Below are 15,812 nucleotides of genomic sequence, written 5' to 3' on the forward strand. Positions count from 1 at the left end.
GCTGAACAAATCAAACTATGTAATCCCTAGTGGATTCATCCATGCCATTAGGATTGCTTTTCTTAGCCACAGTTAAAAATGGTGTAATGGGTTTTACAACATTTTATTAAGTTGAAATGCATCAATAACACTAATGATAAACATTTGTGGTATTTCAGGAAGAACGATTTCCAGCTCTTACTGCACATGCCAACCTATGGAGCTTTTGGGCAGCACATGACTGTGTGGCATGAAAATAGGAAGTAATTGTCCCTTACAAACATGTTAGTGCTGTGGCACAGATTAAGGGAACTGGTCTTGGATGTCTGTGGTAAAAAATACATAACAGCATTTCTATCATCTAGATAAGAGCTCCTCTTTGACTGTTGACTGTTGCCCAAGTCTGTGCTGCTGGCTGGTGTAAATCAGGATAAAGTGGTTTGGATTGGCTGTAGGGAGGACAGGAATGGGCTTTATTGTTGATGCCAGTCATAGGACAGGGTGTGGTGCCTCCTCCCTTCCTCTCCTGCTGAGCACATTGGGCCTGGCCAAGGCTTAGGGTGAAAAACTTAATATGAAACTACAGCCAAGGTGTATAAGGGTTTTCTGGAATCCAGCCTTCTCCTGCATCCATGGAAAAAAGGAGGCTTCAGTTAGGACCTAACTGTGGCCTTGCAGTACCTGAAGGGAGCCTGTGAGAAAGATGGAGAGGGACTCTTCACAAGGGCATGCAGTGACAGGACAAGAGGGAATGGATTCAAACTAAAGACAGCAGGTTTAGATTGGATATTAGGAGGAAATTCTTTCCTGTGAGGGTGCTGAGGCTCTGGCACAGGCTGCCCAGAGAAGCTGGGGATGCCCCATACCTGGGAGTGCTCAAGGCCAGGTTGGATGGGGCTCTGAGCAACCTGGTCTAGTGGGAGGTGTCTCTGCACAGAGCAGAGGGGTTGGACTAAATGGTCTTTAAGGTCCCTTCCAACCCCGGCCATTCTGTGGTTCTGTGATCTTTCCCTGTAGGGAAAAAAAAACACACAAAAACCCCCCAAACAGGATACCTTTTAATGCTTAACTGATAGTGTTGTCTACCTTAATTAATGATTACTCATTAACCAGTGCCAAGAGTATCTTTAACTGAAGTTTTCCCAAAGAAATGATTAATTGCTGTTAACAGTGGACATCAGTATTCTGCATTCAGCAGAGAGTCTGCAACTGTGTTTTTCAGGCAGGTAGCAAGGCTGCAGAGGATGTGGGCAGCTTGGATGCAAATCATGGTGTGACTTCTCCTTTTGGATTTCCTTGAGCTTGTGCAAAAACTGTATAAACAGCTTGCACCATGGAAGTGTTCATGACCTTCTTTGGGTAACCAAGTTAAACATAGTCTTGAGGAAGCTCAGCAAAACAGTTGCAAAGCTGCATATGGCATCATAAGACAAGGAGGTTGCATGCTGTGCTAAACTGGGAGAGGGAAGATGAGGAGTATTTCAATAGATCTCTGTCCTAATCAGATTTCAGAGATGGTATTTATTTTACAATACTGGCTTCCTGTAAATGTACAGTGGACTTTGGATCAGACCTATTAGTTTGTCCCCAGGTCTTCAGTCTGCTCAAATAGGATGGATCTTTGAACTTTGACCAGTGCTGTTTGAAATCACTGGAATTCAGCACTTGGACAAACAGACTCCCCCACAAAGGCAGCTGTTGTTGTTACATTGGACTCCCTACTTTCTTTTTCAACTCAAAAATCACCACTTCCTGAAACATCAATATTAATTTTAGATTGTACTGATATAGAATTCAACAAACACAAGAAGGATAAAGTAGTGTGAATAACTCTTTTATTTTGTAACAAGCTGTTCACTAGGGATTGAAGTGTGATAATCACATTTAATAACAGCGATAAGTATTTATTTAGTTCTCTTGTATTTATGGTTTGATCTACAAACACTGACATTGTATTAAGAGTTTACCAAACCCAAGTAGGTCAGTCTGGTAAATGCTGACTTGAAGTGAACTTGAGTGAAAATAAGAGCTTCATCTGATCTTTATGCAACATATGAACTTCATGATCAGGACCATACAGCATAGTGCTTAATTTGCCAGTACAGATGGAGAGAAATATTAGAGATTAATTCAGGGCTGTCAAATTCCTGTTTTTCCTATATATATTTTTTAAAAATGGCTAATCACAAAACAGTGTGATAACTAGAAAATGTTAGGAGTCCCATCTGCCTAAAACCAGGTTGGCTTCATCTCTGTGTTTGTAGCAGGCTTCCTTATGCAAACTTAATGGGTTTACAAAAAAATCTTGCAAAGTGCAAGCTTATATATAATCAGCATGTTATCATTGCCTGAAGTAGTGAGATTCTGTAGATGGGATTGAATTAAATCCATGTTATGGACAAAAGATTTCATAACCAAGCAAACAAAGAGGTAAAAGATTAATTAGCTGGAGTAACTCTAGAGCTCCTTTCTTTCAAAAATGCCAACAAACCAACACAAAACAAGATGCCACAAAAATCAAAAGCAAACCCTCAGCTCAAACCTACCTTGGTGACAGCAGTGTCAATGGGGTGAAGAAAACACCCATGGAACTGAGATGAGGACCCAGCTTTGTTGTCAAAGCTGCCCACTGACTGACACACACGGAGCAAGGTTAAAAACATTCCACAGAGCAGCAAAGGGAGTGCTGCTTACTGACCACCTGGCTGCATTGTGCTGTATCTGTTACCCATCTTTAATAAGAGGCCTCTGTCAAAGTCTTCAGTTTTGCTTTAATGTGAAATCATACACCTCAAAACACCTGAATTATTCAGCTCACAATTACAGGGGCTGCTATGGAGACTTTATTACAGTATGAAAAGGCATTGCAATAGCAGGAACAGCCTCTCTGGTTTTTAAGATTATATTGATTTGGCCAACTGTGAAATACATTGAGTAACCTTACCAGGTCTGCATATGAGTTACAGAACACGTAGCTGCAATATGAGGCCCTATATTAATCATATGCTGGACCAAGAGTAACCCCAAAAATGATAAATATGATGTGTACATCTTATGTAAAACAGATTGAAATGGAAAATCCAAGAGTAGCATTGTGTGAAGGTTAACAAGCTCTGCCTAAGAGAAAAATTATGAAATTTGCACAGAGCTGGTAGAAGAAAGGGAGCAATGGCTAAATCTGCCTCACCTTCTGCTAGTCTTGACTAGCTGGCAAGTTGTTCCAATGGGATATATTCTGGGTTTTGCTGTCTTACAAATGGTGAAGGTTATGAACAAGATGACTGCACTGTTCTTAACAGCTCCAAAATTCCTTGATTTGCTCCTGTTCTACTGCAGAAAGAATAAGTACATTCAGATATTAATGTGCCCAAATTCTTTTGGGAGATCAAGATAGCCTTCACTGAAACATCATCTGGCTTTGTCCCCCTCAGCAGCTTATCCTTAGAGCATCTTTAGACCCTCTGTGGTGGCAGTAGTACAGATGCTGGTTATCACACACAAAGGAAATAAATGCATCCAAACCCAGTTAAAAACAAACCCTTGACAAACATCCTAAATAACAGAGTACTTTTAAATATTAGAACATAATCTACACCTGAAAAGTTTATGAACTATCACTTTTTTATGTGTCCATACCCAGTAAATCTATTTTGACACTGCCTTGGACTCAGCAAACAATTAGAAAGCACGTGATAAATAAAAGTTAGGTATTAAATGGGACAAAAATACCTTCCCATAGAGAACGCCCAACTATGCTGGCCAATTAAATTGAGCAGCAGTAATCCACCAGATGAGCTCCATCTGAAATGCAGAGCAGGGAGGATGCAGTCCACGTTCTTGACAATCTCACTATATAAAGACCCAGTTTGACGCAGGGCTCAGTAGATGGAGTGATGGGACCACAGCCAGCCCCAGCATTAGACACAGCAGTCTCTTCTCTTCCCCAGCATTTTTGTACACTGGTATTTTTATATCCTGATTTTGTGTAGCTGTGTCTTCCATGTTGCATGGCCTCCTTGGCTTGGTTTGCTCTGAGAACACCCCAGAAGCTGTGTGTCAAACTTTAATTTTTACTTTATGTTGGACAGAGCTTCAAGCATTGCACTGGAGTTGCCTCACTGGAGCCAGAGTTTCTTCTTCTGTCTGTGTCTAACTGTATAAAATTCCCTTGGGCAAAATTACAAATGCAATAATGCCTGGTTATAAAATGTTTACTTGGTCTCATTTAGGCTTACAAAAATTTTGGAATGAAATATTAACTTAAAGAGCTATGTAACAATCCAACTTGCATCATATTTAATGATTCCTGGTTAAAAAAACAAACAGCCAAACAAACAACATCCAAAACCCATTTCAGGTCAAATGCTGCTACTTCAATGCTTCAACTTTTTATTCACTCAGGAAAAAATACATTTTGTTTAGTCTGTCTTACACTAGAGATAAAAAATGGCCTTAAAACAACTCAAGACCTTAACCTGGCATCCTGCAGTCTTGTTAAATGAGCACTGTCTAAGATCTGATGTCAGCTGAAGCTAGTAGAAGGGAGAAGAAAAGTGTGCATTTATCAGGAGCCTGGAAGTTTTGGTCATGTTTGTGATGTTTCCTCTGAGGCCTATAATTTTTTTAACACGAAAAACTTAGCCTTTCATCCAAAGGTTTAAGTATTAGAGAAAATGAGCAAAAATGACAACTCTGTGTGCTAGAGCCAGGGGAACTGGCAAGGCTGCAGCTGGCTCATCTTGGTGCAGGGATCTGGAAGTGCAAGCAAGGGAAGGGAACTTATCAGGGGGCTGAGGTTCAGTTAAAGCCTTTTTGCATAAATTCAGGAATGTGAAATGTGGTAAAGTCAATGCCACAATTTACTTCCTTTTTAACTGCTGCTTCGTGTTACCCTGAAGTGTCCTTAAAAGAATTAGAGTACAAACAAAAGCATCTTTGACCAAAAGGTCAAATACGCTGATAACATTTACTTCCTGGAGAGAAATGACAAAAGGCAAGTGGCCTGGGTTTTATGTTTGTGTGTGATAAATGAAAGTGAGCCTTCAAAGGAACTTGTGTGTCTGAAAGATTGCTGAAAATAGATCTTGTAAGAAGCATGGCTGCTGTTGGGTGACTGCAGGAAAGAACATGGGATTCTCTTGCCACTGAAGTTCAAGGGACTTGGACAAGCAGGGCTCCTCCTGAGGTGCAGCTGGTGGAGATGGAGTAACTGATACTGCCCTTTAAATCTGAGAATCTCCTTGGAGAATGGAAGGATCTTGCCTTTCTCACAGAGGTTGCAGTAGAAACTACTGTTACAGAGTATTTTGGAAGGTTTAACTGTTGTAATGAAAATGTTAAATGTTTTGAAGACAGTAATGCTAAAAATCCTTCACACTGGGGTATTTGACACTGCAAAGCAGCTCAGAATTGAAGGTTAAATGTAATTTTTTTTTTTCCATATCCTAAAACTTCCTCCCTTTTGTGCTTTTGTGTGGCTTTATCTTTTTTCCCCTTTGTTCATTGCAGATTATAGAAAACATAGGTTCTTGATGCTTCTTTAAACCGTGACTTTTCCAAACCTAATGCTAACTACTTATTTCACTTGAGATACTTTCTGTATTTATGTTCCCTTGAGAATATTCCATATTTCATATTATGCATCTTCCAGCAGCCTGTGCCCTGCATGTTCCCATCTCTGTAGTTCCTCATGGCAATTTAGTCTTCTTCCATGTTTTCTATCATGCTCTCTTTTTAAAATAAAATTTTAGCTAATTCCCCAAGTAGCCAGCTGTTTTTTTCTGAGAGGCTGGAAGCAGTAGCTGTTTTCTGCTCTGTAGAATTTCTGAGATTTCTCAGAAAATTTATTTTTTTGTCCTTGCTGTCTGTATGACAGAGATTATGATTTGTAAAAGGCCATTTTGTTTTTACAGTTGTCAGCATGTGAGTGCATGCTCCTAACCCTTTCTGCTCCAACCACATGGCATCTGCAGCTTCAGTTTGCTGCAAGGAGAGCCAGCAGGGAGAGCTGATTGAATTTGGTCGTGACAAATGAGCAGCTTTTGATTTGCTCAGTCACTTCTGGAAGGGCACCCAGACATGAGACATGTTACCTTCTTCAAAGGCCTCTGAGGAGTTTGTGGCTGGCACCTGACTGGAATCAGAGCCAGAGCTCAGGTCCAGCCTGTGCAGTAAGCTGAGTGCTCCTCTGGACAATTGTTAAAGCAGCCAAACACAACAGATGTTTGTTTGTTTGTTACTGTGTCACATCCACACCTCTAACATGTGCTCAAGCCCAGCCTTCTTCTGTGTTTGTGGCCTGTGGGTTTTTTAGAAAGGTAAGTGGGACACAACTCCAATATTTATTTATTTGCTCCAGCAATTGTTGACATTGGTTAATGACCTAGTTTAACCAATGTTCATATCCGTAGCACATTAAAATGTATTTTTACAATGATCAATAGTGACATCCCTGTCAGTATTTCTGTGAGGCTGAAAAGAGACGTTATAGGCAGGGTATTCAGTCAAAAAACATGTAAACTTTAGAGAAATTATTAAAAAGGCCATAAAGTGAGAGCTGCTTATATTAATACTTTGCCCTTTTTTTTGCATTTATAGTAGTAAAAAGACAAACTATATATAATGAAAGCTCAGAGATTGAGGAATGACTTCCAGAAAATAGAATTTATTTTTCTTAAAATCGAAACCAAAAATCACTTGTGATACTTCTGGGCTTCAGAGTTACTGACCAAATAAAAATTTGCTGCTTTTAGTTGTCTCCTTCTTTTTGTTTGCAGTAATGGCACACATGTAACTTGGTAACTGGAGAAAGGATTCTCCAGAGGCTCAGACTGGGTGGCGCAGCTGCTTGTCCAGAGCAGTGGGGTTATTTCACACTTCCTAGGACTGGGCTGTCCATGGGAAGGCCAGGAAATGAGGAATAGGGGTGGGTCTTTGCTAGGAGCTCATTCAGCAGAATGCTAAACCACAGCTTCCTAAGCTCCAAGGCAGTCACTGACAAAGAATGAATGCTTTGTACAGCTGCTTCCCCATGTGCAATTCCTTTCTGCAGGATAAATTGCCTAATTCATTACTTGTCTAACATCATTTCTGCAGTCCCTCATTGGATGCATCAGGCTTCAGAATAGTGTTCCAAACTGTGCAGTGGGAATAAAATTAAGAGACTTTAAATTTTCTAAAAAATTATTATCATAAATATTTTTAATCTTGGAATGATACATAATCTAAGCTTCATTTTGCTGTTTGATGTAAGAAACCTAAAATGTATCCTTAATAAAAGCCTAAAAATTGTCCTTTTTTCTATCTGAGAATTTTGGAGCAAAATTTTGCTGAGAATAACCTCAAGTGTATGCCCAGAGTTGTTTGTATGAGATATATGGAAAAAAAACCCCAAACCAACATAAAACTCAAGTTCTACTGATGCTGGTAGCACTTCAGAACAGCTCAAGCCGACTGCATAATGATTACTGAGCACAACTGTCAGGTTTAACCTAGGAATAAAAATAACACAGGCAAAAAAATGCCCAGACTTGGAAACACTTATGCAAGATGTGTTCTTTTTGTCAAAAAGGTCAGAAGTTTAGTGTTGTTTTGTTTTTCTCAAATAGAATATGATGGTATTATTTGGTTATTTGCATTTTTAAGTTCTCAAATTAAATTTATCTGCAATAACAACTTTGTTTGCTTCCTGGAATAGAGGTTGGGATTTAATTTTGTTGATGGTACAGTCATCTCTGAAGCCTCATTGTCTAGGAAACAGTAGACTAGCTTTACACATAGTATGGGAAACTGATATGTTTTTCAGTCCACATATTACAATTTGAACTTTTTTTTCTTTTTTCAGCACAAGAGACCTTCTAACATATCTCCTTGTTAAGGTGTTTTCAGCTGCTGCTCTTCCTTAGCAACGCAAGCAGAGTTAAAATCACTTGCAAAGCCATTCTGCTCAGTGTTTTAACAGCTCAAGGAAGCAGGGGGAGCAGCCTGGTCAGGCCAGAGAGCTGATGGAAGTCTGTGCTCTTCCATGGCCTCTTCAGGGGTTACAGAGAGGACAGGAGCAGAGCTGTGTCTGACAGGCACAGCGAACAGACAAGAGGCAACAGTCCTGTATCACCACAAGGGAAGATGCAGTTACACAGAAGGCAAAACAGCCTCACCCTGGAGTGGTTTTGTAAAGGTGCAGGTTCTCTGCATGGGGCTGTCAAGTCTCTGCCCTCAGCTGCTTCTGTGCTGGCATCAGGTGTCTCTGTAGGCTGGAGACCATCACAGAGTTGCTTTGGAGGTAGATAATGTTTGTGGCTGCTGGGCAGGGATGAGAGAGAAGGAAGAAGACTGGAGAAGTAGAGCTATAAAAAGCACACACAAGGCACTCAGGACAAGACAAAATGCACTGTTGCTGTCTGGGCCCAAAGGGCTTTTCTGGTGGTGCTGAGGGAACCTGTGGAGCATCCTCTCCTACCTTCCCCGATTGCCCAACTTTAACCAAACATCAAGGGTGGGGGGGAGTGGTGGGGCCCAGCCATGCTGCTGCCTGCTCACAGAACCACAGTTATCCGGGATGCACAGCACTGGTTATCCCATCCAGCTCCCTGCCCTGCCCAGGACACCGCCGGGAGTCACCCCGTGTGCCTGCCTGGGAGTGTGCTCCGAACTCGGCTTGAGCTCTGCCAGGCTGGGTGCGGTGATCACTGCCCTGGGGAGCTGTTCCAGTGCCCAAACACCCTCTGGGTGCAGAGCCTTGTCCTGACATCCATCCTAAACCTGCCCTGACACAGCTTCAGGCCATTCCCCGGCTCGTCCCGGTGTCTCCCCGCCCGGCCCGGGACGGGCGCTGAGGGCAGCCGCTGCCTGTGCCCCCTCCGCGGAGCGCGGGCCGGCCCGGGATGCGCTGCGGCATCCGTCCCGATGTCTGTGTGTCTGTCTGTCTGTGTGTGTGTCTGTGTGCGCGTCGGTGTGTGAGTGAGAGCGGGACGGCGCGGGGGCTGTGCGCTGCCCGGCGGGGGCGGCGCTCGCTGCAGCGCCAGCCCCGCTCCCGGGCGGTCAGGGCGGACGCGGCGGGGGCGGGGAGCGCGGCCCCAGCGCCCGGCATGAGCCCGCGGCGGGGGCTCGGAGGCGGCGGCGGTGCCGAGGTACGAACCCCCGCCCCCGGCAGGTGCAGGGTCCTCCCCCCGCCCGCGGCACCGCCTGCCCTTGCGGGGCCGGGGCTCGGCGCGGTCCCGCCCGCGGAGCGCCGAGCCGGCAGGGAGGGGAAGGGTAAGCGAGGGGAGGGGAAGGGAACGCAAAGCGAAGCAGAGCGAAGCGTGCCAGGCCCGGCCGCGGGCGCGGGAGAACCGAGGTGAACCCGCGGTCTGCGCCTGCCCGCCCGGCCCGGCGCTCCCGCCTCCCCCGCGCTCACGCCGCCCGCCCCCCTCTCCCTCCGCAGGGAGCCGCAGGGCGAGCAGCGCTGCCGCGGCCGGGCCAGCCTCCGCCGGGTCCATGAGCCGCCGCCAGCCGCCGCCGCCAGCCCACACCGCCGCCGCCGCCGGGCCCAGCTCCCCCAGCCCCGCCGCTTCCGCCGCCGCTCCGCCGCCCCGCCGGAGGTGAGTCCCGGGGCCGGGCCGCCGCCTCCCCGCCCCGCGGGCCCGGGCTCCTGTCAGCCGCGCCGGGGCGGGGGAGAGGCCGCCGGAGCGCCCGCCGCCTTTGCGGGGAGGGGGAGCTGGAGGGCGGCCGGGAGCACGCGTGAGTGCCCCGGGCCGGGAGTGCGGGCTGGGCTGCCCCGGAGCCCGGGCACGGAGGCGGCGCCGGCCGGAGGTCGCGCCGGAGCGTCCGTGCCTACCCCCGGGCGGGGGTCGCTGCCTGCCCGGGGACCCACGGCCGGAGCGGGAGCGGGTTAGGGCCGGGGCCGGGCCGGGGACACCCGCGCCTCGCCCCCTCGGGCTCCGCTCCCCTGGCACCCTGTTGTGCTGTCCCCACTCAGAGAGAGCTCCCTGTGCCACCGTGGTTTTGCTGTCCCCTCTCAGGGAGAGCTCCCTGTGCCACCGTGGATTTGCTGTCCTCACTCGGGCAGCCCTCCCTGTGCCACCGTGTTTTTGCTGTCCCCTCTCAGGGAGAGCTCCCTGTGCCACCGTGGATTTGCTGTCCTCACTCGGGCAGCCCTCCCTGTGCCACCGTGTTTTTGCTGTCTCCACTCGAGGAGCGCTCCCCGTGCCACCTTGGTTTTGGTGTCACCACTCGAGGAGCTCTCCTGGTGCCACCTTGCTGTCCCTCTCTCCGCAGGACGGTCCCGCTGTGAAGAGCATGGCCGTGACTGTAGAGAAGGCCCAGAAGTTGGGCTACACCTGCCTGAAAGCACTCCTCAGGTTCGCTTTTATGGTCGCCAATAACCTGGTTGCTATTCCGTCCTACGTCTTGTATTTAATTGTGCTGCAGCCTCTCCGAATATTGGACAGCAAAAGCTTCTGGTATATCGAAGGAGTGTTATTTAAATGGCTTTTAGCTATGGTGGCTTCCTGGGGCTGGTGGGCAGGATACACAGGTAAGAATGTCTTTTTAATTTAAAACATACTAATGTGTTAAAAGACTGTTTTGATAAGGGGATGTATAGGGGAATATCTGAATGTAGTAAATATACAGGATGTTCTTCTTTCAATTGTCTTACAGATGTGTTTCTGGGTTGAGATGCTGTGTACTGAAACATTTTTTAAGTCATAGCTAGAAACTATATATGTTTTAAGAGGTTTGCAGTCAGTATTTTGTGCTAGTGAAATGGGAAATATGCCTTCTCCTTAGTATCTTGATCACATTATTTTAGTGTTTCACGAAAAAGATACATCTCCTCAGAAGAGAGTTGGTTCGTACTATGCATGTAGCTAGTAGAACTAAACTTTTCTTATATTAAGTGGGTGCATCTCTAAATCATCTCCCCTTAGAAGGATCAGGAGCCAAGGCTGAGAAGTTTGACACAAAGCTCGTGTCAGAAGAGTAGGTCTTCTGCTCCTTGCAGCAGCGACTGTCTTTTGTGCCGTCTCAGAAGGGAGGGAAGCAGAGGGAACCTCTTTCATTCGAGTAGTGATACGGAATATTTCCCAACCCTACGACTCTTCATTTACTGTTAGCAGAGCTAATTACAGTATCTGTAGGGGTTTTCCCTCTGCATGCTTGCTTTGTGGTTATTTCTGAACTTGTTTTTGCTCGTTTAGTATTCATAGGCTCATCAAGGTGATGGACTGAACTGAAATATTAAGGAAGGCTCTGGTCTTGTCCTCGAATGCACTGATTTTCATCCTGGCTACTGCACTTCATGAAAAAACCAGCCATCAGTTCTTTGTACGAGCTTTGGAAAGGGAAGAAATTAATCTATTGAGTGCAAAGTGTGAGCAGCCCTCCTAAAATTCTTTCCTTCTCTTCTGCCCAGGCTGCATCTGCAGGTCTTGTGTAAACAAGAAAAACAAGGAATGGCAGCAGCCAGCTCTGGAGTCTGGTCAGACTCCTGATTAGTCAGAAAGTCAGTGCTGGCCCAGACGGAGGCTTGTTAGGCAACGAGAGCTGACGCCTCAGTGCCAGTGTGGCTTTTGGTGCCCTGTCCTGTGCCTTTCCAAGATGCACAGAGGTTCTGTGGATACTCTAGGTGAGCTTTCCATGCTTTTTAAGGACATGGTGGCAGCAGCAGCAAGCTGGACTCTGATCTGTCGGGCCAGAGCTGTTGCAGCATTGCACTGCTTCAAAATGCCTTGCCTGGTACGGCTCAAGCTTATCCAGAGATGCTGTTTAAAGGCCTTTTTATATGTTTGCTCATTAAAAGAAGTCCACATGGTGTTTGCAGTGGCAGGTACACTTGTAAAAGTCTGCTTTATGTCATAAAGCACACAGGCCTTCCAGCAGGAAGGAGTGACTTTCAAGGTGTCTTGTGTACTATTAATTGGAAATGGGAAAGTTTATGGCCATAATGGTGATGTTAAAGTCATGCAGCTCCTGACCTCGAGGATCCACTATGTGTACTGAAGGTGCTGGTTAAAATTCATTGTCCCATGACAATTTTTGAAAGCCATTTCCTCAGGGTAGTTTCACTGCTGACTGCAGAACTGTGTGGTTTCTTTTGCCTTTTGCTTGGAAGGTGGTCTTAGCATGACTTGCATATCCTAGAATCTTCTGAAGCATCTGTTGGTTGGTGTTACGGATTTGAAATCACTTATTTTACGGTCTTGAAATGTCTTAGTATATTTGTTTGAAGTATTTACAGACTGCTATGCAGAAGTGTTTTAAGGGATGGTGTACGGGTAAGGAGGCCCTTCTTTTTGCTTTTCACTATGAAGCATGGCTTTTGGGGAGGATTTTGAGCAAATGCTTGTATGAGAGTTTAGTTTAAATGCATTTTATTTGACATTAAGTCATTAGTGTGTTTTATACTGAAATTATATGAATTAGCAAGAACAGCTTATTTCTTTGTCCTTTCTTTCACCTCATCAGTGCTCTCTACCACTTGCAGAACCGGCCTGGAAAGTGTATCTTTCTGGCTTCAAAATATGCAGACAGAGTAATCTGTGTCTTTTTCCAGATTAATAGTTTCATAAAAACCTGCCACTAGGTCCCCTGTTATTTATACAGTATGACATAACTAACTCAGAACTGAAATACTGTTTTATTGGAGTTGGTGTCCAAGACTTGCAGTGGTGCATCTGAAAGGGATATTGCTCCAGAATTCTTCTGTTCTAAATTCCAAAAAACTAAGTGAAAGGTAGGCTTCAGTATGTCCTATCTTTGCAAAAGTAAATACAAGACAATAGATATGCATGGGTTCATTGAAAAGATTGAAGTTTTTGTCTTTTAGTAGTTGGTGAACATTTTTTGTTGGTTTGTTTGTCTTTAATAGGGTAACCAGATAAATAAGTTTACTTGTCTTTTAGTTGGAGGGCGTAGTCTGCTTCAGTTGTGTTGCAAGTATATTTTAGTTCTTTTGTTTTATTTATTTTTTCCCTTTCCAAGCTTGGGTAATCTCTTGGGTAAGAAGCGACATAAATAATTTGTAATTAAGGACTTAAACTGAGCCTGCAGAATAGATTCAGGGCAGACTTTTTTTGCTCCCGTAATTTGTGTGTAATGTGTAGGAGAAAGCTCGACACCAAATTAAGAGAATATGGTGAGTGCTGCTTACCCTTCTAGGCTTTGCTGCTGTTGCATAATTGTTGGTATATTTTATTGAATATAGCTGGAAGAGCTGAGAAAGAACTCCTGAATCATGTCTGCCCTTCTCTTTCTCTGTCTAAACCTGGGGGTTTCTGTTAGGAACATAGAGGATTTATGATCACAGAAATTACCTGATCTGTGTCTGTATCAGTAGCTCTAATCTGTGCTTTTTGATAAAGGTAGGTGTTTCTGTTTGCAGATGCACTTGGTATTATGTAAAGAAATAGCATATGACTGGACAAGCAAATTAAAGAAGGGACTGGAAAAGAAATTGTAAAGGTCACTGTCATCTCCCTGATCTTTTTCTTCTTAAGATGCAAGTATGAGAGAGAACTTGTGCATAATTGCTTTACTTTGATTTTTAAAGGGCAGAGTATGATAAATATCTCTGTTGTTCTCTTGAGCTCCATAGGGTTTCTTACAAAAATGAGAACTGGATATCTTTTTATGAAGAGTGTACCGACAGTCTAGCAATGTTATTTTATTTTTATATTATTTCATAAGGGCCTTCTTATAACTCTTCTAAATCTCCTTTTTAAAGGCATTTTTAATAAATGTATTGCTCTTGTAGGAGCTGTTCAGCCAGGGCACTTGGAATCTGCATATTAGTGTGATTTGAAAGGCACCTTTGAATAATACTTCTAAATATTTTCCTGCATTTGTTGGAAGATGCATTCTATAAAAAGCAAACTCAAGAGTGCTTGATCCTTTGTTGGCAAGTACCTTTTTCCCCTGTACTATAATTTGTCATTTAATATATGAGTACACCAGATAGCACTAAATAGTGTGGTAGATGGGAGGGAGATGGAGCATATCTGTGGCGGTGAATTCTGGCGATCTCTTGCTCGCCTACAAAACTAGTTTTAAAGCAGTCATCTTAGAGATTTCATCTTCATTGGTCAAGTATTGCAGACTAAGTGTAATATCCATGCACTTAATTGAATCACCAAAAATAGGACTGCCAGAGAGAAGCTTGCTCAATTAATTACACACAGAGGAACTGTGTTGTTGCCTCTGTGCAGTCGGAATGCAGGAGTCGGTCAGAGCCCGTGATGGTGGTGTTGCAGTGTTGCAGTGAGGAGTCTCTGGGACTCAGAGCACTCAGCTGGCAGTGCAGCCCTGGCACTGGGGATGCTGATGTTCTGCTCCAGTGTGCTCCACGCAGCTCATCCCACCGTGGGAGCGGGGCTGCTGCCTCTGGCTGTGGCTGGGGAGGGGCTGCCAGGGTGAGTTGTAGCTATGATATCTTCTGAAAAATCTTTTCTTTAAGATTTTTTTCTCTTGAGAAGCTGAGAAGCCTCAAGAACAAAATGTAAACAATGATTATCTGCTGCTGTGGAATGCAACAGGTGGATCTATGGTTGGTCTCATGTGGTTGTTTCTAACTATTGGCCAGTCACAGTCCAACTGTCCGGACTGTCTCAGTCAGTGACAAGCTTTTGTTATCATTCTTTTTCTATCCTGATGAAATCTTTTCTTCTATTCTTTTAGTATAGTTTGAATATAATATATATCATAAAATAATAAATCAAGCCTTCTGAAGCATAAAATCAACATTCTCGTCTCTTCCCTCACCCTAAGACTCCTGTGAACACCATCACAGTGAGTGTCCTCTGGCTGCAGCAATCATCAGCTCTTCTGTCAGCACCAGGGGAGAGAAGCTGTGGGCTCTGCAGGCTTGTGTGCACCTGGGCAGGGGGTTTCTTCAGAACTGTGCCTGGGGTATTTCATACTCCAGCAGCAAAGAGGAGACCTTGACAAAACCTTGTGTTTCGGCCTCTCAGTGACACACAGAGCAGTATTGGATTGGTCAGTGCTGTGGGCAGGGGGAAGGGAGTAATACACCTGTTAATTCACACTAAAAACTATGAGTGCAGTGACTGTCCTTGCTGGTATAATGATGCAGTGCTTAATTAAAAGTGGACCCATCCTGTGGTGTTACTGTTCTGTGTCAGCCAGGATGGTGACTAATTTTAAAGAGTGTCTGTAAGAATTGCCAGGTTTTGTCAAGTGAGGAGAATTTCTCTTTCTGTCTCTGTTCAGACAAGTAAAGAAAAGCTGAGATTGAGATTTTGTTTTTTAGTTGTCCCCATCTCTTCTCCTCCCAAGAGATTTAGCTTTTATTGGCTGATTTATACATGTGATTAGAATGAGACCACTCTATAATTTTTTCAGCAGTCATACTTTTTTTTTTTCCTTCTAATGCAAAATCTTGTTTCCGTTTTATCAGCCAACAGCCTTAATTCCTCTAATCGTCTAAGAATGCAAATATTTTTGTCTTCCAGAGCTGTAAAAGACACAGGTGGAGTTGCTGTGACAACACTTCCTTGGTGCAGACAACATGTGCTGTCTGTGCTGCTTGTTGTGACAGGTTGGCCCCTCTCCTCGGGCAGGAAGTGCAGCAGAAGCTGAAGGACAGCAGATGAGATAAAGTAAATTTTTTGTCCCATACAAGGCAGGCAGTGTTATTTCAGGAGACCTGCCTCTAACCCTGCCATTGGTTCTGCTCTCCTCAGTTCCTAGGGTGTGATTTTTCACTGGCAGTGTTTTGCTTTTGGGTCTGGTCACTACTCTGAGGACTGGGCAGGGAGAGGCACAGGGGAACAACTTCTGGTTTGAGGTCAGGCAGTGTGAGAAATGGAGAAGGAAAATGGTTCTTGATAACATTTTCA

At 44.7% G+C, this 15,812-nt stretch overlaps 1 protein-coding gene across 1 annotated transcript in view; it reads left to right on the forward strand.

Moving 5' to 3' along the window:
* The first annotated feature begins 9,389 nt into the window (after positions 1 to 9,389).
* LPGAT1 (lysophosphatidylglycerol acyltransferase 1) overlaps positions 9,390 to 15,812 on the forward strand; it is a 60,209-nt gene continuing 53,786 nt past the window's right edge. The window contains exons 1-2 of the mRNA XM_058800939.1: positions 9,390 to 9,557; positions 10,234 to 10,492. Coding sequence (XP_058656922.1) covers positions 10,255 to 10,492 — 238 coding nt within the window. The 5' untranslated portion in view covers positions 9,390 to 9,557; positions 10,234 to 10,254. The remainder of the gene's footprint in view (positions 9,558 to 10,233; positions 10,493 to 15,812) is intronic.

Source organism: Ammospiza caudacuta, chromosome 3, assembly GCF_027887145.1.
Source record: "Ammospiza caudacuta isolate bAmmCau1 chromosome 3, bAmmCau1.pri, whole genome shotgun sequence".
Classification (NCBI taxonomy): domain Eukaryota; kingdom Metazoa; phylum Chordata; class Aves; order Passeriformes; family Passerellidae; genus Ammospiza; species Ammospiza caudacuta.